This window comes from Cupressus sempervirens, chromosome 1 (genome assembly GCF_028749045.1).
Source record: "Cupressus sempervirens isolate cs-2001-9-10 chromosome 1, ASM2874904v1, whole genome shotgun sequence".
Classification (NCBI taxonomy): Eukaryota; Viridiplantae; Streptophyta; class Pinopsida; order Cupressales; family Cupressaceae; genus Cupressus; species Cupressus sempervirens.
The window spans coordinates 596,670,836-596,692,999 of NC_143118.1; the positions used below are offsets into that span (position 1 = coordinate 596,670,836).

General features: G+C 33.6%; 2 protein-coding genes across 2 annotated transcripts; both read left to right on the top strand.

Annotated features, from left to right (window-relative positions):
* The first annotated feature begins 787 nt into the window (after positions 1 to 787).
* Positions 788 to 3,478, top strand: LOC149578848 (uncharacterized). The gene is made up of 2 exons (XM_089801505.1): positions 788 to 2,126; positions 2,496 to 3,478. Exons 1-2 carry the CDS (start codon positions 788 to 790, stop codon positions 3,476 to 3,478), a joined length of 2,322 nt encoding a protein of 773 aa, XP_089657631.1.
* Positions 3,479 to 5,115: 1,637 nt separating this feature from the next.
* On the top strand, positions 5,116 to 6,562 carry LOC149578849 (uncharacterized). Its single transcript, XM_089807268.1, has one exon. It carries the CDS (start codon positions 5,359 to 5,361, stop codon positions 6,355 to 6,357), a length of 999 nt encoding a protein of 332 aa, XP_089663394.1. The 5' UTR covers positions 5,116 to 5,358; the 3' UTR covers positions 6,358 to 6,562.
* Positions 6,563 to 22,164: the final 15,602 nt, after the last annotated feature.

The following is a 22,164-nucleotide window of genomic DNA, read 5'->3' on the forward strand; positions in this document are numbered from 1 at the left end:
GTTGAACTCTACTTTTACCTTTTTGAAGATACCTTATGGCCATCTTGCTAGAACCATGTTTTAACATTTTGGATAAATGGTTTTGGGAACCAATAAGAGGAACCCAATGTTTAGGACTAACTAGGTTAGTAAAGTCCAATTGCGCAACACACATGCAATCAATGACCAATCAGTATATGTTTTCATATAATTAGGGGCTAAAACAATAAACCCAACACTCAATATTAACTCCAAATAATAGGTAACGTTGGTGATCTTAAGTAAACACATCAAAACTCTACAACCCACATGATCTACATGCTAAGTAGTGACTAATCATCTAAATATTAAAGCTTTCATATAACTAAAAGCTTAAACATCAAACCAAATATAGATCCTCAATACAATAGTCCAAGATTAAGTATTTTTAAGCAAAAATTTAAACTAGTAATTAGCTGATAGGCTTTATCCTTGAGGTTGCTTGCAACCAGATATTGTCTCACATCTTAAAACAACTATCTGAATACCATTTACCGACTCAAAACAACAGTCAGAAAACCATTTGCCGATTATATCAGCATTAACTCTTCTTACCAATAACGTGCAACCAATCAAATTAAACAATATGCTATTGTCTCAGCTAATTATTTACTGCGGTCAACATGCATACTTCCAGGGCCGTCCCAATCTCAATTTTGATTGTTCCTCCCACCTAACTTGATGCCACTTGCTGCCTCGTTCTCAATTTCGATTGTTCCTCCCACTTGACTTGATGCCACCTGCTGCCTCGTGAGAAAGGCCTGACTTGATGCCACCTGCTGCCTTTCCCACGCTTTTCCCAAATGGTATTGCACTACCCATGCAACCTCGAGCTAGAGAAGTGGAAATGCATGAATATGCAGTGCATCTTATCCATTACCATGATAATAGGTTTGGCCAACATCCACGATTTACATACTTCCTATTGAATCTTATGATGCGTCATCGTAGTCAGTCTACTGCATCTATTTTTATTAAACGTAAAGTTGAAGACAATACACCAACCACAATTGAAGACCTTCGCTCTCACTTGACTAATCTGCCTAACAATCAATTGGCAGAAGAACTAATGCACTTTAGTTCTACCTTACGAGGGACAAGAGCATTTTGGAATGCACGTCGCATAGAGTTGACAAGTTTAATTACCCAAATAGGCTCCCCAACATTTTTCTTTACGTTGAGTTCAATAGACACTAAATGGCCTAATTTGCATAGTGTTATTTCCCCAAATATTCCATCTTCATTGCTTACCAACAAACAACGCATTGATAATGTGATTAATAACCCTCATACAACATTATTATATCTACACCAACGCTTCACAATTTTTCATGAAGAGATAATCGAGAAGCTCATGGACGCAACTAATTATTGGTATCGCTCAAAATGGCAGGGTAGAGGGTCTGCACATGTACACGGTGTCATTTGGGTAAAAAATGCTCCAAATATGGACACACTTTATTGGGAAGATCCTGACGTAGTAGAACAAGTCAAAAAAAAATTCGAAAAATATGTCACTGCTATGAACCCTCGCTCAAAATATGAAATAGACAACATGCAAAATAGAGCTCCAACAGATGATCCATGCCTTCTAACTACAACTCAATTAACTTCTGTTGATCCATTCATTGATTACGAAGAACTAGTTAATCGTGTTCAAAGGCACACTCGATGTACTGAGAGAACGTGTTTACGTAAGAAAGGTAAAGACATGCAATGTAGATGTAAAGCTCCATGGAAAGAATGTGAACAATCATCATTACACCTTAATGAATCAAGACACGTATGCTTTGAACCAGCTAGAAATGATGAGAGATTGAACATTCATAGCCCAGAAATGTTATCAATATGGAGAGGTAATATAGATTGTCAACCTATTACATCCCGAGCATTAGTTCTAAGATACATTGCAAAGTATGCATCAAAAGCTGAAAAAAAATCTGAAAACTGTGTTCAGATGTTGGGCAGAATTTGTTCAGATTCAAATCTTAGCGACAATGCTGGCAAAGCATATCATAAGTTTTTGGTTGAAATTGTTGCTGAAAGAGACATTAGTGCACAAGAAACATGTCACATGCTTCAAAAATTACCTCTTGTAAATTGCAATCGTAAATTTATGACTTTGAATGTGGGGAGAAAAGTGTTGCACCACCTAAAACAAACAAATGATGGTAGAAAAATAGAATCTAGCTATATACAAGCCTACATGGAACGTCCAATTGACCTTGAACAACTTACACTAATTGAATCAGCCAGATCATATTCATATGCACCTTCTCGAAAAGGAACCAAATGGAGAATAAGAAAGGAAAAAGAAATAATGCAAGTTTTTCCTAAATTTTTTTCAATTCCAAAAGAAGACTCTGAACATTTTGAAACATTTTGTTGGAGTGAATTGCTTTTGTACAAACACTTTCGTGAGATACACCTAGATATAGGTTTGGACAAAGATGACATTATTGGAAATTGGAATCTAGTACACATAGAAACGTATAAAGTTTGGCATGTCGATCGTACTAGTCCGGTTGAAGATGTCATGAAAGAGGATAATGAAGCAGATTGCGATGTAGATATACATGCTTCATTACAAATGAATGAGTGGGAATTTTTGTCCCAATTGGGCCTTGCCAATAGTTCTACCTTAAATGACCTGGACATGTTGGGAAAACGTGACTTTGACAACAACCATCCATGGGAAAACCATAATGTTCCCTTGAATTTGCATGATCATGCCATTCAATTTATACATAGAAACAAGATGGCTGGTTTAATTCCCAACTCATCCACCTCTACCACTACCAACAGTTACGATTTATCACATCAACAACAACTTGCATTTTCAATCATTATAGACCACTCCACATCAAATCTCTCCATGCAACCTTTATACATGGTCATACAAGGAACTGCTGGAATTGGAAAATCATACCTTATTAGTTGCATAAGAAATGCACTACACAATTCAATGTTCAATGCAATAAACCCACTCCTTGTTCTTGCACCAACAGGTATTGCAGCTTTCAATATCCATGCATCAACCATACATGTAGCCCTCAAAATTCCAATTCGAGAAATGAAATCACTGCAAGGACAAGCATTGACAAAATACCAAGAAGAGATGAAAAACATTCGTTACATTTTAATAGATGAGATGAGCTTCATAGGCCCCAAACTACTACTAAAAATTGATTCCAGACTACGTGAAGTTATACCCCAAAAACAACACCTTTGCTTCGGTGGCATGTCCATGATTCTTGTAGGAGACCTAGCCCAACTTCCACCTGTTATGGACAAACCAATCTATGCATCTCACACTAATGCAAAACACTTGTGGCACAATTTTAATACAGTTGTAACATTGAAAACAATATTTAGACAACAAGGTGATGATCCACTTCAAATACGATTTCGTCAAGCACTACAAAATATGCGCAATGCAGAACCAAATTTACATGATTAGGAGTTGTTAATGACTCGCACAAATAAAAACCTCACTCCAACTGAACGTATTGACTTTGACCAAGCAACACATTTGTTTGCTACCAATGAACAAGTTTTGCTCCACAACAAAAAGATGTTAAAAGAACTAAATGTCCCTATTGCACTTTGCACTGCAATAAATGCACATCGTAGGCTTGAGGAATTTGCAAATGATGACCAACTACCTAGAGAAGTTTTACTATGTAAATTTCAACGTGTTATGCTTACAAGCAATCTTTGGATCGATGCTGGTCTTGTTAATGGATCTCTTGGAGAGGTCAAGGATATAGTGTATCCAATAGGCTCTAAACCCCCTCTATTGCCTTCTTATGTTACTGTAGAGTTCAGTAGCTATACTGGTCCACCTTGGGATCCTAGAAACCCAAAAATTATTCCAATACAACCAATTTCCCGAGGCAATCGTACCCAAATACCCCTCACCACAACTTGGTCTATAACTATACATAAATCACAAGGTCTTACCTTAGGTATGGCTACAATTGACATAGGTAAAACTGAAAGACAAGGCCTCACCTTCACAACAATCTCTAGAGTCAAATCCATCCATGGCCTTCGTGTAGAGCCTTCCTTCTCTTTTGAGCGCTTTTGTAAGATGCAAAAAAACCCATACAATATCATTAGAAAGAAAGAAGAAGCGCGTTTGCACACAATGTCGCATAGAAATCACTTCTATGAAGCAACTTCTACATTGAATGGTAATGTTTGGCATTCTAAATCTTTTTGTTTTAATTTTATTAGTTTCTTTTTCTAACTTCCTAAGAAATCCATAACACTTTGTACAGGTTGACATTTGTTGGATTCTAACAAGGAGTTCACACATATCAAATACTCAAGAAATTTTTAAGTTTGTCAACTTACTTTTGAATGATTTCAATTTTTCAATAATTCTGAATTTTTGATAATTTACTCATATGTACTTTTCTTATTTATTAATTCCATTTTCCTTTTATGTACAAGTCTTTCCCGCCACGTCAAAAATAGGACTCCATTTTCTTCATATTTAGAGTTGAGAAGATATTTCAACAAATGTACATTACAATTGTATATTCTATGTGAACCCTTTAAAGATGTTACTCATGTATATATGTCTGTGTTGTATATAAATTTACTTATATGTACTTTTCTTGTTTATTAATTCCATTTTCCTTTTATGTACAGGTCTTTCTTGCCCCGTCACAAATAGGACTCCAGTTTCTTCTATATTTAGAATTGAAAAGATATTTCAACAAATGTACATTACAATTTTATATTCTATGTGAACCCTCTAAAGATGTTACTCATGTATATATGCCTCTGTTCTATATAAAATGTATATACTTTGCCTTCAGTTTGAAATCTCTTCTTAATTAGAAATTTGTTCAATTTTTCTTTTCTACTAAACCTATCGGCGTACCCCTTGCACCTCTTTTGGTGCAAGTGCTAGTTTAAATGACAAAAGAAATTATTTTGTTAGTAGCAAGCAACATGTGCAATATAATGGCATATATTGTCTAGCCAACCCTCATGATACACATTTGATCCTAACTAATCAACTGAAATTCAGAATACCAGATGATTTAATCAATAAAAAATATACATCCCAAATGAATTGATAGATAAAAAGTCAAATGTATATCCCAAATGATACTCTTAAGTTTCAACGAATTAACAAATACGGCCAAATGCGTGTCCAGCAGGCCTGTTGCAGACCTTGTCTACGACTCAAAAAGGTCAAATATTTTAAGAAAAAGAAAGAGTCTCGTTGATTTTTCCACCCACGCAACACTATTAATCATTTCCCTCCCTGCAAATCCATGGAAGTCATTGCAGAAGCACTGAAAAAATTCAGTGAATAGAAAGATGGATGGAGAAATGGAAATTTACAATTCGCTGGCCGCCATGGAAATCATTGCAGAAGCACTGAAAATACTGCATCTCGGAGCTAAACTCTTCGGATCCATCGCCTTTACTCTTCTGATGCCTCTTTCCTTTGCAATTCTCCTCCACAAGGTAATCTCACAGCCATTTCTGAGCAAAATCGCGGATTACGACGCTTTATTGGACGCAAATTTGTTCAGTCCTGCCGCAGAAAGCATTCGGCACAACCTGCGCATACAAATTCTGGAGCTTTTTCTGTTGACAGCGGTGTTCATAACCCTAGTTTGGGGTTTCTCCCTTTTGTCCACGTCGGCAGTGGTGTACACGGTGGCATCCACCTACGCAGGCAAAGAATTGTCTTACGCCCTGGTTCTGAGCGCCCTGCCAAGGGTATGGAAGCGCATTATGCACACTTTTCTCTGGTTTTTACTCATTGTTTTTGTTTATTTCGCAGGCACTGTTTGTGCTCTGTCTTTTTGGTTATTTATAGGTGGAATCGTGGGACTGAACAGAGAGACCCTTGTAATTGGTTTGATTGGCATTGCCACCGTGGCAGTCGCGTTCCACATGTACATTGCCATGGTGTGGCAGGTTGCCAGCGTGGTGTGTGTTGTGGAGGAGAGATGTGGATTGGATGCCATGGAGAAGAGCAGAAGACTTATCAAAGGAAATTGGGTCACTGCTTTGGCACTGAATCTCTTGTACATGATGGTTATGGGTGTTATTGTTGGCATTCAGAGCTATTTAGTGTATGGAGAGGGGATGGAGGGGATGAGTGTGGGAGTAATTGTTATTGTGGTTTTGCAGTGTGGTGTTGATTTAGTGTGGTTGCTGACCCACTTTGTGCTTTACTTTGTCTGCAAATCATGTCAGTCTGAGGATGTGGATAAAGCGGCTTTGTCCAATCATTTGGAGATGTATCATGGAGGGTATATGCTTCTCAAGGATGGCTCATTTCAGTTGGAGAAGTTTGGCCCCTAGATTGGTTTGCCTGTTCACAAACCACATTGCCCAGCTTTGCCACTTTTGGGGATCAATTAGATTTAATCAAGCAAGCTAATTAATATTACATTTCCATTGGGAGAATGAGTATTTTCAAGGCATTTTCTTACTTCCATTCTCCCTTCTTATATTAACCTTAATACATGGATTTAATCGTATTATTTCACCCATTTTCACACAATAATCTATTGTCAATATCTTTATACAATACTAAATTTTTTAAATCGTATTCTTACATAATATAGAGGATGCAACATTGAACATTGAACAAATATTGCACTTTCATTTTTTTCATTATTCTACAATCATACATTACACAAACATATTTTTTTTTTTTACATATTGAGACTTAGACGTAGCTATAAATATTTATTATGAGATTATCCCTCATAGTGGAAGAGGGAGTACTCTTAATGTTAGATATTTCTCATTTTTACATAACTTCTAACGATGCCAAAGGGCAATTGGAGCAATGGCTAAATCAAGTTGTAGGAATTCAGAGTAATCACTAAGTCAAGTTATAGGGACATAAGGCGTCGAGCTAAAATCTCTTAATATAAAAAATTGACTCATAACAATAATTACATAAATCATAAACAAGGCTAAAATGTACTTGCACTTGGCTATGACACAATAATATACATACTTCCTTTTTCCTCAAATAGAATTCACAATTTCCCTCATCAATTTAAAAAGAAACATATACAATTCCTATGAAATCTACACAAACTTTACATGGTTTTGTAAAGACCAAAATTTTCTAAACTTCCCATATCATCCATATAACAAAAATATTGGAAAGTCAAAGACACATAGACATAGTCGTGTAACCATAGATTAGTCAAACGTGCAATTTCTCCATGATAAAAATTCAAATACAAAGTTTGACCAAAGTTTATCGAAATGTAAATAATACACTATTGCTTTTCAACTTTCCAAAACATACAAGCGACCACAATGTTGAAATAACATATGCAATCACATTAATAAGTTTTGAGACAATAATAATGTCAATCATGAATCATTCATCAATACATTGAGACATTAGAGTTCATAAATAAATATTTGTAGTGCATCATATATGTACAAAATACAATAAATCAAAACCATCAAGGTCTTGTCACCAAGGCTCTCCTAAGCTTCTAGACGTGCAAATCTCGAGTCAAGAGTGTGGCTCGGGCCCTTTTTCCACCCAATCATGAAGTGGTTAGCTCCTCTTGCACTACCCCTACTTGAGAAGTCTAGCAACTTGACATAGATGGATCAGAAGACGAATGTTTAAATATTTATTGGGACATATCCTTAAAATGGCTAAAGAAACATCAAAAATATATTTATGCCCTAGATTCTAAAAATATTGTACATGTGATCTTTAATTATTTTAGTTTATTTGTAGTTTGAATAATTTAGTTTTATATCCAATTTAGTATTTAATTTTAACACTGACAATGCAAATTTAGGACAAGGTGAAGAAGCTATAAAAATCATGTAAGATGAATTAGAAGTGAAACGAGAAGGAAACCAAAAATATAACACAACGTTAAAATTCAGACCTACAAATAGTGACAAAAGAGAAACAATGTTTGAGGAATCCTATGTAGAAATACTCCGATGAAAAATGAAATTAGATTAGGAAATATCTTGAATGGGTGAGTTCTTTAAAGAGGTAGAAGACATCCTCACTATTATTGAAAAGATAGAGGGCCATATGGTCAATAAGTTATTGAATGACTTATATGTGGCTTAGTGGAAGAATCCACCTTAGCCAAATACATATAAGAGATATATAAGCTCAAAATTCATTAGCTGATAAAATGTCAAATCCATAGGTTGGAGTGAACAAGGACCTAATAAAAATTTTCAAAAATTTGGGAATATACATATGAAGTATTGATATGAGCTAACATTAGCGGATGCAAAATATTTGAACAAAGAGCACCAATACACAACATGCATATTGAATTGGACATTGTCCAAAAGATTGAAAAATGAGGAAATGAATAGACACTTAACTAATACATTTAAAAGATCCAACAAGAGCTAAATACCGAGGAAGATGTTGAAACCTCTGGATTTAATTGAAGTACAACTTGATTACTATTGCTACTAATATTGATAATTAATGTCATGTAAATGAAAGCTCTTGTGGATATATTAGCTATATATGCATAGAAGAGGTCTCTTGTAATATAGATCAAGTTGACTTAATAAGTTCTCTGGTTAGAAAATATGGAATATTTTCTTAATAGCTTATATTTTTGTTAGTTTGTGATAAGTGTAATATTTTAAGAGGCTCAAAATTTTAAAAAGACCAAAGTCCTATCATTTTTAGAGGATTATAAATCACATAATCATATGAATTATAATCACTTATCTTCTTTATTTCTTCTTATCATAAATATTTTTGTATGTATGTCATTTGCATAATATTAGCTTTAGAAAGTATAAGGTCAAAATCATATTATAACCATACATTTTTGGTAGATTTGTTAGACTATTGAACATAATATTATTGCATAATTTTATTTTAGTGTACTATGCTTCCTCTTCATTTCAATTGATGTTTTTTAAGATTGCACATATTTTTGTGTAATTGTGAGTTACTTCTAAAGAAATGCAAATTTGTTTCTTTTTTATTTTTGCATTATTAGGATATTGATTTATAATATTAGGATTAATTGTATTATTATTATTGTTTTATTTTTATGATCGGTAAAAGGCCTAAGCCCCAATAATTAATTAAATGAAATTGAAAGAAATCTTTGTACATTTTATCAATGCTAAGAGCATAGAATCTCACAACTCCTCTAGGACTTTTTCCTTTTAGGAGATTACAAAAACTATTTCATTATAGAATCATTCCTTGTCTATCCTTGTTTGATTTCCAGCTTCCATCCTTGTTTTGAGTATTTTGAATGTTTGAATCGATGTATCTTCGATATGTTTTATCTATTCGTTTTATTGTGCATTACTTAGTCACTTAGACAAGATCAATGCTAGTCCACTTAATAACAAAATCATTCTTTAAATGCTATGCAAGATATGTCAACTAATAAGTCTTATAAAACTCTATCCTATGAACAAATCAATATTCATTTAGAATATCAATGAATACAATAACTATTTCATTGTTATATTTTTATCTTGAGTGTAGTTTACGTTTTTTAATACAAGCTGAATTTAATGTCTCATTTTAATAGGTTATACTTAGTGAATACAATCATCAGTTGTTGCTTTTCTTATCATCGAGATACCCCAATTTTGGTTTCGTTGTTCCTTAAAAGATCTTAATTTTATTAAGTTCTAACTATAAACTACCAGTTTCTTGTTTTCTGATATTTATCTTACTTCATAATTTGAATTTCTTGCCACTTGGATTTAATTCTAGAGTTATAGAGATGAATTATTTCAAAGAAAATATACTCTATCTTTGTAATTATCAGAGGAGGTTGTATTGGTTAAATTATTATTCATATCTTATACAATTTTATCGAAAAAGAAACATATCCCAACTGATTCAAACCTCATTTGTGAAAGATATTACTCTTATTTCATAGCCTTTATATCCTATATATTCTGTTTGGAATTTATATTTACATTTTCTTTGTTTATTCGATTACTATGAAATTCTATAAAGGTGAAAATTTTATAAAAGGTATAGTATGAATTAAACCATGTATCTGTTACCTCTACAAATATTCTCCAATTAATTTTCTAATATAATCAAATCAATATAAACAACCTTGAGACCCAGTATCAAGAAATCCAAACCTCACAAAAGCTGGCTAGCCCAATTTAGAGGGAAAAGGGAAACAAATTGAAGATAAACTAAAAAAACATAGAGATACATAGAAATGAGACAAACTCACTTCTAATTCTCATTTGCTATAATTCTGTAACTTTTAGTTGCCCAAATATTGAACTATAGAAAGTTAATGCAATCCATATTATTAGCTTCATTTTGATCTTATTATGTTATTGATCATTCTTCAAATTTAAATCGTCAATGTAGTAATTTTATCTCAATAATACATGAGACTTGACAAAAGCTCATTTTTGGACTAAAACAAGATGAATATTAAGCATAAAAACATTAGATAAAATTATTAAAAATCTGAGAGCTATAAAATATACTATCATTGCATTAATATTTAAGTAATTAAAAATTTTGTTCATACTAAGAGAGAAATGACAGAAATAGGGGAGCCAACTAAACATTGGGAAAAAGGAGAAAGATAGAAAAGGTAAAGGACTTCATGCAGGAGCACCTAAGGATTGTAATCTAAGTTTCATATTTTTATTATGTAAGTGTGAGCCTTAGAGAATTTTGGATGTGGAAGATAAGTTCATGTTTACCATAGTTGGAGTACATTGGAGAGTTTTATTCATAGGTTCTTAGGCCTATTTACTAGGTGCAATTAGGGGCTAGGAGGTTGTAGATCCCTTTGATTGGCACAAGACATGATGATGATGTCACCATGAGGTCATTAAGATCTAGGAAGGGGTTAGGGTAAGGTTTTTTCCATGGTTGGTGTTTTTGGTTAAGTTTGGGGAGTTAGGAAGGTCATTTGACCAAATTGGTGAAAAGGTGCAAAAAGATGTAAATGCAACTTTGCAACTTTTAAAATTTGCTTGAGAAACTTTTTGCAAAATAATTGTAAATCATTGGAGAGGAATAATAAGGATTCTATAACCATCCAACCACCCTATATAAGGCTGGAGAAGACCTATGATCAAGGTTGGAAGTCCATTGTATGGATGGTGTGTTTTTGCAAACAACATACTAAAGCATTTTGTGAGCATTTTCTAAGTTTTGTATGATAGTAGGTAGTTAGGTGTGAAAGATCCGTACTATCACTTGGGAATCTTTTAGTTTTCATTTTTTCTTAAGTCTGTGCATTGCTAGATAGGATATTTTATTACTTTTATTATCTTTTGTGAAATTACTTTGATTCCACACTGTCACTGGTTTTGTCTAGGTAGTTCTTGGAGATGGAGCTCTAACTCACTTTCCCATCATTCAATATGTACGACATATTGGGAATAGTGAGTAGAATCCATGCACATCATGTTTATAGAAGATAGGGACCTCAAATTTAAAGCACCTATTTTTAAGTTCTTTCCCTAGGCGAGCCTGTGGTGAGTTTGACTAGGGAAGATAAGATAACAACCAACATATCTTGCAGAGGAGGAAAGCTAGAGACCTAATTCCTTTTGTAAATGAAATAATGAAGTATTATCATCATCCCATGAAGGAGAGAGATTCATACCAATTCACTAACATTCTTAAAGCAAACTACTTTGTGGAGGCAGTCAGTTAAGCCTAAAAGGACCAATTTTCAGCTAATTTGGGTTAGGGTAATGAATGGAAGGGTATGACTAAGGGAAGGGAAAATGAACCAAGAATAATAAATTAGTTTGTATGGTTCCTTTGTAAGGCATAGGAGAAAAACCCTATTTTCTCACTATAGGAGACCTAATTGGAGCTACTAGCCTATTAGGCCTAATTATGAAGAAAAGAGGAAATCAGGTGGGAAGATGGATTTTATATGTCTTCTAACTCACCTAATTGTTTGATTTGAAATTTTTGTTGATACCTCCATGCCTCTGCAAGGTCTGATTCAATATTTGGAGGTTGAGAGCCTTTATGTTTTCTTTAGAGGCTAGGATGAAGGAAGTGTGTATGTATCAAGTTTTGGCTTGATAGAGTGATCTTTCTTGATAGTTGGGTTGGCTAGTGAGACCAGGGGATCCCTAGGAAGATTAAGGTCCTATAGGTAGCAAGTGGCAAGGAAGAATCACCCTAGAAGTCTTGTAAGAAGACTATGAGCACGAGTTAATGATTGACTCATCCAACCTCCCTATTAGGACTACCCAACCAAAGATCCATGATTATACACATAAAGTCTTATATTAACAAAGATAAAAAAAATAGCTAAGCCCTTGAAGAAGCCAAAGATCTCTCAGAGAGCCAAACAAACTATAAGCTAATATCATAGAGCCAAAAGAAAGAAAACATAGAGACATTGGTCTAGCACAAAACCAACGAAGAGAGCCCCAAAAATCCATCTCGGTGGAGATGAAGCAAACCCAAATTGTTACATTAAGTCTTCTTCCTCAAGATACCATTCCAAACCCTTCTAGTCTTTGCAAATGTGGGTCTAGGTGATAATGAGTAGGAACATCTAGTTCCTAATCACCTCCCTTCTAGTAGCAAAGCTCATATGATTCTTAATTTCACAAATCGGGAAAACCTAAATGAGGAGATAGTGAGCTCCATATTTGCTATGTTTAGGAATATATAGATTATCATCTATGTTTTCAAAAACCAAATCCAGATCCTTAATAATGAGTTTTTTAATACTTTCTACATAAATCTCTAATTGCAACTTTGTCCTCATCTACATGCATAATTGTTGCCACATGCATAGCAATTATATCCGTATTATGTTTTTGCCTATCTATTAATACTAAAAATTCCTCCCCAACCACTTGATTAATTACCCTAATAACCAATTTGTTCTTGGTCTTTACCATTTTATTGATTCTTAACTCACTTACCTCCCCCCAAAACGACACATCTCTCTCTTGCCTGATCTCATACGAATTGGAGTATCCATGAATATAGCTAACATGGACCTACCAAAGTAAAAAAAAAATAGAGAACCTTGATAAATTCCCTTTGATCAAGCTGAGTATAAATAGATGAATTTGTAATAATGATATAGAGCTTGAAGAGACTTAATGAGGACACATCTCACTTCCCAATAATTTTAATAATTTCTTTACACATCCTAATTAAATGTGACTTGATTACCATCCATAAGTCTACATAAGTTGTATCAAAAGTCATGTTTTTACCTTGTGTTAAATCTTCAAAGCATGAGATTTGTTAGATATTAAGATTTATTCATGTGGATATGGATTTTCCTAGTGATGCGGTGTTAAGATGAAATAAACTAATTATTTCTCTATTCTAAACTTGTGCTAGTTCACATGTTTTTAGTAATCATTACCCATCATACTTTACATCCTTATTAAATCAAGTGGGATAGATTTATATGTTACTAACTAAGCTCTACATATTTATGATTGTTCTAAAGTGAAGATCTAATAATGATCTTATTTCCTAAAATTAAATTTTAACTACAATAAGCCAAGGATCATATAGATTCCAATTCTGTTTAAATGTTGTCATCCGACATTTCTTCAATTGCTTCCTCTTGCAATATATGAGTTTCCCATGCCCATACATCAATTTGATCTTCCACCATGAAAATATCATTCTAGTTGGGAAGAGGGGGAGAATGAACATGCAAAAAGTGAAACAAGAAATGTAAGTTTCTATTGAGGGTTGGAGTCCAATTGAGGAACCCATTGATAACTTCTACTATGAATCTTGGATATGTTAGGACCTCTCTATTTCCTATCATTTGTTGGTGGTAGAATCTTGGTTTGGGGATAGTTAATTCTTCCCTAATGTTTGAGACTACTATCTCAAGATCTTGAATATATGTCACTTTAAATATTGTTTTATATAATAGTTCAATGCAAACTTTATCCCCACCTGCAAGGCTAAAGCAATAAACATCGGTGAAATGTTTGAATTCACTCTGTATCTTTCCCCATTATTTATAGATTCTTATCCCAAAATTAGTTGCACTACTCTTACTACTAAAAAAAGGGTTACAAGAATTATATTCCCAAGTCTTCGTCCATTAATAGGGTAGTCAAATGCTATCTAGATTGTAGGGCCCTTGAGTTCAATGGGTGTCAACATTGCTACAAACTAGGATTGGTCACAATGGAGGGATACAAGGATGTGTTGACATATAGGAGAAGAGATAAATAACTGAAAGGTGAACTGATACCACTGTTACCTGTGGAAGTTACCCAAATACACTCAAAAATAGAAATTAGAATGAGTAATTGAATTTACTTAACCATAAGAATAACAAGTGTCCAATGAGTGATTAAGATTTCTTTTATTAGATTTGACTAATTTTTTAAATTGATATGATTTGGTCTTTTTTAACGAGTACTTCTACTCCATCTACCCCTGATTTTTCTAGAGAGTCAACTTCTCTATGTCCTTCTCTATAAATGTGTTGAATACATATTTCCTCTAGTTTGTCTATTAATATTAGTACATACTCTAATTTTGAATTGAGCTGCCAGTTTGGAGTCCCCCATTTTCTTATAGCATTTAATATGATTTGGGAGTCTCCTTCAATGACCAAATTCTTAATCCCTAGATCCAAACTAAGGTTTAAACCTTCAATTAGAGCTTCCACTTCTGCAATATTATTTGAGGCCTTCCTTATAAATTTAGCATGTTTGGCTATCCATTCGTAAGTAGTTGTATGTATGATTCATCCTATCCCTAAATTCTTGGGGTTACCTCTAGAAACACCATCGAAGTTTAATTTTGCCCATCTGCTAGGTGGTGGACTCTATTGGCTTCTGATTTAACAATGATTTTAACTACCAGGAAGCTAAAAAAAAATACATTTAAGGGTAGCTAACTCCTATGATGCATGAACTCAGATTAGAACCTGGGCCATGTATGAGGCTATACTCCTTCTACACTTTAGGCTCTGCAAAACCTAAGTGGGTAAACCTTTGATTTGTTTATATCGCCAGTGCAAAAATATAATTATCAATCTAGAAAAAGCATATTAACCCTTGAATCTTCTTCACTCATGCAATAACAAAGGTACAAAATAGCTAATAACATGACCTATGCATTCAGAAGTTAAGTGGGGGTTATCCTTTCAACTCTTCACATAAAAGGGAAAATAATTTTGATTTAAGATTAAATTCAAGATAACCCAGATATGAAACAAAAAAGTATGCATTCTCCTAACTTGAGATTAGTGCCTAATCCATTATGTATCACACAAACAACAACATACACCCATATATTTGTGATTTATCTATTCACTTTGCGAATCATACATCATTCTTCACAATGAATCCCATGCTTATCAAAATCCTTCGATGAAATCTACAACCTTGTCAAGATACATCAATCATTTACTTGATTCTTTGAATCAGTATACTAAGACATACAACCCTAAACAAGTTACAACTGATATCTATGTTTTCTATCCATAAAGACAAGAATAAGAATGAAACTATTTCCATTTGTTGTTTTGTATTCATTTCCTTGAGACAAATACATTCAAGATGCATGAAATAACCTATGAAACACACAAAATATATTAGAACTATCACTATAATTTCATTATTTCTATTCAAATGAAAAGAAAATATTGATGAATAGGTGGAATCACAGCTTGCTCAATAGACTGGAACCAACCTTACAGAATGAGAAAATAAGAGAATATGTAGAAGAAAGAATTTGGGTCAAATCTGATATGATTATGCCTCTTGTCATCTTCATTCTTCATCTTCCTTGAATGAAAAGCCTCTTTCCTTTCTCTTCAACCAAGAACCAAATCCAATCTTCTTCATTGTTGCAACAAATTGGAAAACATATAATTTAAGTGATGAAAAATCCTCTTGGAGAAAAGATCAGATATGTTGCTAAAACCATTGCTAAAAAAACATCAAATGCATGAGATGACAAAATAATATTGCTAGGAGAAACTTCAACAAGTTTGGCCCCTATCTAGATGGCAAATTTGCAAGGGAAGATCTCTAATTGTAATCATTGAACCACAAATAACTAGAAAGGAAAAATAGTTGAAAAAAACCTATGAAGACAAAAATTTGAATAACATTTTACCATGGACACCTACATGTGTTTGGATTACAAAATTAGAAAGTTTGCTTTGAGAGCTTTCCAATGATATATGATACTCACAGTTTTGGTCAAGGATAAGGCCATAAATGCTCTTTTGAAAATTGAGCTTTGCATAAATTGGAATGTGCTGACCTTTTCTTCAAAAATCCAATTTTATTATAAAGTAAGGACTTTACAATAAAATGTCTTGTTTTTTAAAAAATGTGCCGGCCCCCTTAATTTTAAAATTGATTTAAAAACATCTCCTTGAATGTGCACTCAAACTTAGGATTTTAATCTTCAAATTGAGATTTTTGAAGAATTTCCCCTAATCTCTCATGTGATCAAATTGTTTGACTTCCATGTGGCAACACCTAATTGGTCCACTTGGTCATTGTTAGTGCCTTGTCACTACCCAATCACCACATTATTGCTAGTGGCATCTTATGATTCACTCTTAGATCCCTATCAACTTGCCACCTCAACTTGGTCCACCTAAGCGTCCTTGCCATGTGTTGTGATCTCACTTCACTATGTTGACATCATCACCATCTATTAGGTTAGCAATATTTTGACACGTGTCCTTTGCTGATGTCACCATCTTCAACCTTAGGTGCCACATGTCATCTTGTGATTCACCGACAGTGCCAAGCCATCGCCATATCAACAACTTGCTTTATTGGTATCTCGAGAATGCCATGACATTTGGTGTTCCCTCACTTTCTCACAAGTCAAACACCTTCACTTGGTGAGAATGCAAAGTTGTACCACATGACACCCATGTCCCCATCATTTCTGTGGGTCCCACCACCACGTGTCACATTTTTGCTATGTCTCATCTTTGACAATCTTGCTTGGCGAATGAGTGATATTGTGCCACCTATCATGCTCATCCAATTGGCTTCTTTGGTATGTGTGCCACATTGAAACCTCCAATTTAGTGTCAGGCTCCTACATGAGCATCCAAGCCATTATGTATATCAATGTTAGGTTCCTACATGAGTGTCCAAGTCATTGTGTATGTTATTCAAAAATACTTATTGTCACCACTAGGACCCATACATATAGACTTTGAGGGCTCAAAAGGATGTGCCTTTAAAATAATCACCCAATGTGTGCACCCATATACAAATAAATGTGAAATCTACAACCCCATCAATGTGGGATAAATTTCTTTGTATTGTTTCTTTTATTTTTGTGCACTAAGCCCTCTAGCGCCCATGGAGCTTGAACACTAAACTTCCTATCCCCAAAGGTCACTCCTCCCTTAGATAACCATAGCCCATGATAAAAAACCTCAACCTGCGTAGATCATTTTAACACAAAGCCATCGATAATGCTTTTGTTGGCAATGCCAACTAGGCTTGTGTATTCTATTAAAATAATCAGTGGCATTCATTCACCTTCCTTGTAACACCCTGCCAAGGGATCCAAAAGAATTAACTTAAAGTTTTTACGAAGTTTGCCAAAAAAAAAATTTTTGAACAAGAAAAAATAACATACACGTCAATCATAAAGTAGCGAAAGCAATAACATACAATCATCTATAAGCATACATAACAAGTTACATTCCTTAAGGATCCCAAGATATTGAATCACATTTAAATTTAATTAATACTAAGTCTAACAAATACCACATCCATATGAAAGAATAATTAAAATTCCAATGTGCATTTAAATAATATACATTTGTTGTGAATGCCACTTGGCAATAAAATTCAGAATGCTCAATCATCCACTATACCTATCATAGGGTATGTAAGGCTAAAAGAATATACATTTATAAAATAGAATTACATCATCCTCCTTGAATCCATGATACAAAGTACAATACCATAAATGAAATCATCCACCATAAAATATATAAATATCCACCATAAGATATAACCATCCATCTTAATAATACAAAGATAGAATGAAAGGAAATGCATACAAGGAAACTCCAAGCATGGTAGCAATGGACATATCTCAATGGTAAGAGTAAAAAAGTACTACCACCCAACCACGTGGTAACCCAAAAAGGCCCACTCCCACCATGCTAAGGAGATAGTCTCAAGTCCCACATAGGATAACAACCCAAATATCAAAAGTACTCTCCAAGTCTAGGAAGTCCTAAAAGAAATCTAACTCAAAGGTTCCAAAATAAATCGACATCTAAACCTAGAGGCACAAAAAGACACGTAGAAAACCTACTATGTAAGTGCGAAGGTTTCATTGCACGGATCAATGCTAGAGTTACCTTGGTAGTCTCTCACGACCCTGACTCCCTAGTGACCCTATGCGGCACTAGTATCCTCTTGTACTGACAAGACATACTAATGATGCAAGGTCGCAACCAAGCATTCTCTCTACTCCCATCCTAGTCTGTACTAGCACTCAAGGCATGGGCGAGAACATACAAAGATTCTTATTCGGTTCATTTTAGTCTCATTTATTGTAGTGTTTTCACTTATTAGACAACTTACAATGGGTTACCCTGGTAGCCACTTAGGGCCCCGACATCCATTGCAAGCCACGTCCCGACATTACATATAGATAACCTACCCTAAGCTCATAAAATCACAAATCAAAGAATCATAGTAAAATCACCTCAGCCCTATACAAGTGACTGGAAAGCATCCAAAAGATAAAACACATTACCCATCAGGTATCTACGAGCAACTGGAAAGTATCCCAAAATACTGATCGAAGACTCAAAATGGTTAAGTCAAATATATCATAACATTCATCTCACTATCCCAAAATGACAATGAAAATAGTAACCAACTATAGAATCATACTCATCATAGAGCATACCATCACATTACCATGGTTGAGTTAAAAAGGTCAAGATCAGTTTAACATAATACCACATTCACAAAACTCCCAAGCCTCTGGTAGATGTCCTAAAATTGGTCAACACTCTAGTCAACTCAAACCCAAAACATAGACAAAACAAAGATAAACAAAGTGTAGGTTTTGTAGTTTGGTTTGATTAAAAAAAAACATATAGTTGAGTTAAATGTAAGGTTTCAGTTTTCATTTCAAGTATGTTTCAAGTAAAAGATTCCCAGTTAACCCTACAAGTCAACCTATTCATTTATTCAATTAAAATATAAAATTACCCCATTATATTTTAAGTCAATTACCTAAAATATTGTAAGGATAATCATTTATTTATTTATATTATTAAAATAATAACTAATGATCTTTCAATAAAATAGTTTCAATTTTAGAAAAATCATTATCATTATAAAATAAAATAAAATAAATTAAAATCTACTAAATACTCCTTATTTGTTAATCAATCTTAATTAAATTCTATTTAATTAAATCAATCAATAACCATATAAATGAATTAATTACATTAACATCCTTTATTAATAATTACAATTATAACAATAAATTCATTAATTAAAAAGAATTAAATTTAACCATTTATTAAAATTTTATTAATATTAAAAAAGTTAATTTAATTATAAAATAAATTTATTTTTTTAAAATAAAAAAGGTGTTTATTTTAAGGCCCGCTGACCTTTTGCACATAATACCCTACTATCGCAGGGCATGCGACAGCAGAAGTACATAGTACCACTGCTGTCATAGTCCCTGTGACAACGGTACTCGGCCGCAGGAAAGTAGGGGGGTACGGGATTATTCCCACCCCTTCCCACACACACACACACACACACACACACACACACACACACACACACACACATATATATATATTTTATATAATGTTTTTGTTAAAAACATTTAAAAAAAAAAATTATTTTATAAAATTGTATGAATATAAAATTAAATAAAACAAATTTCCTTCTCCATTAAAATATAATTTTTTAAAATCAAAATCCCAGGATTAATCTGATGGAGGAAATACAACGAACCCATCAAATTCTTTTTTTTGTTTTTTGCTTTTTGTTTTAAAGAAGATTTCCATTTTAATTCAAAACGCTTCCCTGATTAATTTCCCATTTTAAAAATCTATTGAAAGAAGGTTGTATGGATCTTTTAATCTTCCCATATATAAAGGATTTAACATGCATACTAGAAATACACAAAACTGAAACATTCATTGCGAGAATTCTTTAGATAACCATTCAAAAGTCACGATGAAGACAGGAAAGAAAGAGTGTAATAAATTGAGCGAATAATCACAAGTGTCTACCTAGACTATGATGCTAATCACTATGCCCAAGAAGATTGTGAGAGGAATTTCTCCTCTCAAAACCTTCTCTCTTCCAAAATTCGCGGTCCTTCAAAAATGAACCCTCAATTGGTGATAAGGAGTTTTCTCCTAAAATTGGGGCACTAATTGTGCGTTCACTCAAGAGGACTCCTTGCTCACCAGACTTTAACTCTTGTTATCTTTTCTTTATCTTTTCCATGCACATTTATTGAATTATAAAATAACTTTATTTAATTTTCACTTGACTTCTCTTTTCAATTAATTTATTAAATTTTAATCTCATGCACACATTATGTAATTTTGAAACTTTTAATAAATTAATATCTTTTTCACTTCTTAATTTATTTTTGAATGTTAAATGATAAAATATTTATTAACTTAAATAATAATAGTATTCAACATTTATTTAAAAATGAACTCTAAATATATTATTGTTAAATTAAATAAATATTATCACGTTCTAAAATTATTCTTATAACTTTTATCTTCAAATTTAATTAATCTCTCAGTTAATTATATATAATTAAATATTAAAAAAACCATAATAATTTTCCATTAAAATTAAATTATTAATTGAATAATTTAATTTGACTTAATTAATAGAAAAATCACCAAGGACTCATAAAACAAAATACGAAAACCCATCATAGAAAAACACATACAAGATCAAACTAAAAGGTTATAATCATGAATTTACGTCATCCAACGCATTCAGAAGGTAAACAACTTAGATACTTGTCCTAATTTTCTAGGACAAATGGCTTAAAGGTTTAGGATTTAGACTTAACAATCTATCTCCCCTCTCTTACCTTTGAGATAATGCAATAGGGTACGCTCATCCTGACAGTTCAGGGAAGTCGATACCTGGTACTTGCAATCTACATAAAATCCACACATGTACAAACACAATATTCTAAACTAAACAGACAATGGCAGGAAGTGGTGCAGTGTGTAGATCCCAACTAGTAGGTGACTACAACTTCCTTCCTTAACCACATCAACAATGCCATACATAAAGAAAACATACATGCACACCATACACATGTAGTATGGGGTAAGTATCCATAAGAAGGCACATAATAATCCATCTAACTAATCATCATCAATAACTGAAATCACTGAATAATCATTATGCATACATGAAGTATAGAGTACCAAGTAATCTCATCATATATTCAACTGAATGTGAAACAATATCTGATAATCTCAAAAGAATACTACTAATAATCAAGCATAAAATTGGCCTAAAAGAGTTCGACAATGATAATAGAAATGTAAACTAGGGACAGACACTACATCCACCCCCCTAGACTTAGGCTTACTCCTGGAAGCCTATAAACAAGTAGGGATATAAATCTTGTAATCTAGATGGATTCTCCCATGTAGCTGATGAATCATCAATAGGGTCCCATTGGACACTTACATACTCTATGGTTTGACCCCTGAGGGTTGACTCTCATTGTTCTAGAATGTGAACCAACTCTAAAGCTAGTTGCCCATCCTCTACCTGCAATGCATTCCAATCAAGAACATGTACCACATCAGGAATATACTGCCTAACTATTGAAACATGGAAAACATCATGAATGCAAGCTAGGTTGTGCGATAAAGCAAGACGATAGGTAATTGGACCAATCCTCTCAAGGATCTCGAATGGTTCCACAAAGCGAGGTGCTAGCTTCGAACCCTTTCCATAACAGATCAAACTCTTTCATAGATGCACTCTCAAGAAAACCTTCTCTCCCACAACAAACTGCTTATCCATCCTATGAGCATCGACATACTTTTTATCCTATCCTGTGCCGTAGTCAAGTGCTCTCGGATGTGCACTACCTATTGCTCCATATCTTGAAGCATCTTAGGACCC

Excerpts from the sequence above, each read along its gene's own strand:
- LOC149578849 (XM_089807268.1), top strand. The coding sequence starts at position 5,359 with ATGGATGGAGAAATGGAAATTTACAATTCGCTGGCCGCCATGGAAATC.
- LOC149578848 (XM_089801505.1), top strand. The coding sequence starts at position 788 with ATGCCACCTGCTGCCTTTCCCACGCTTTTCCCAAATGGTATTGCACTA. Across the intron at positions 2,127-2,495 it reads ACCTCTTGTAAATTGCAATC|TACACATAGAAACGTATAAA; the intron begins GTAAATTTATGA and ends ATTGGAATCTAG.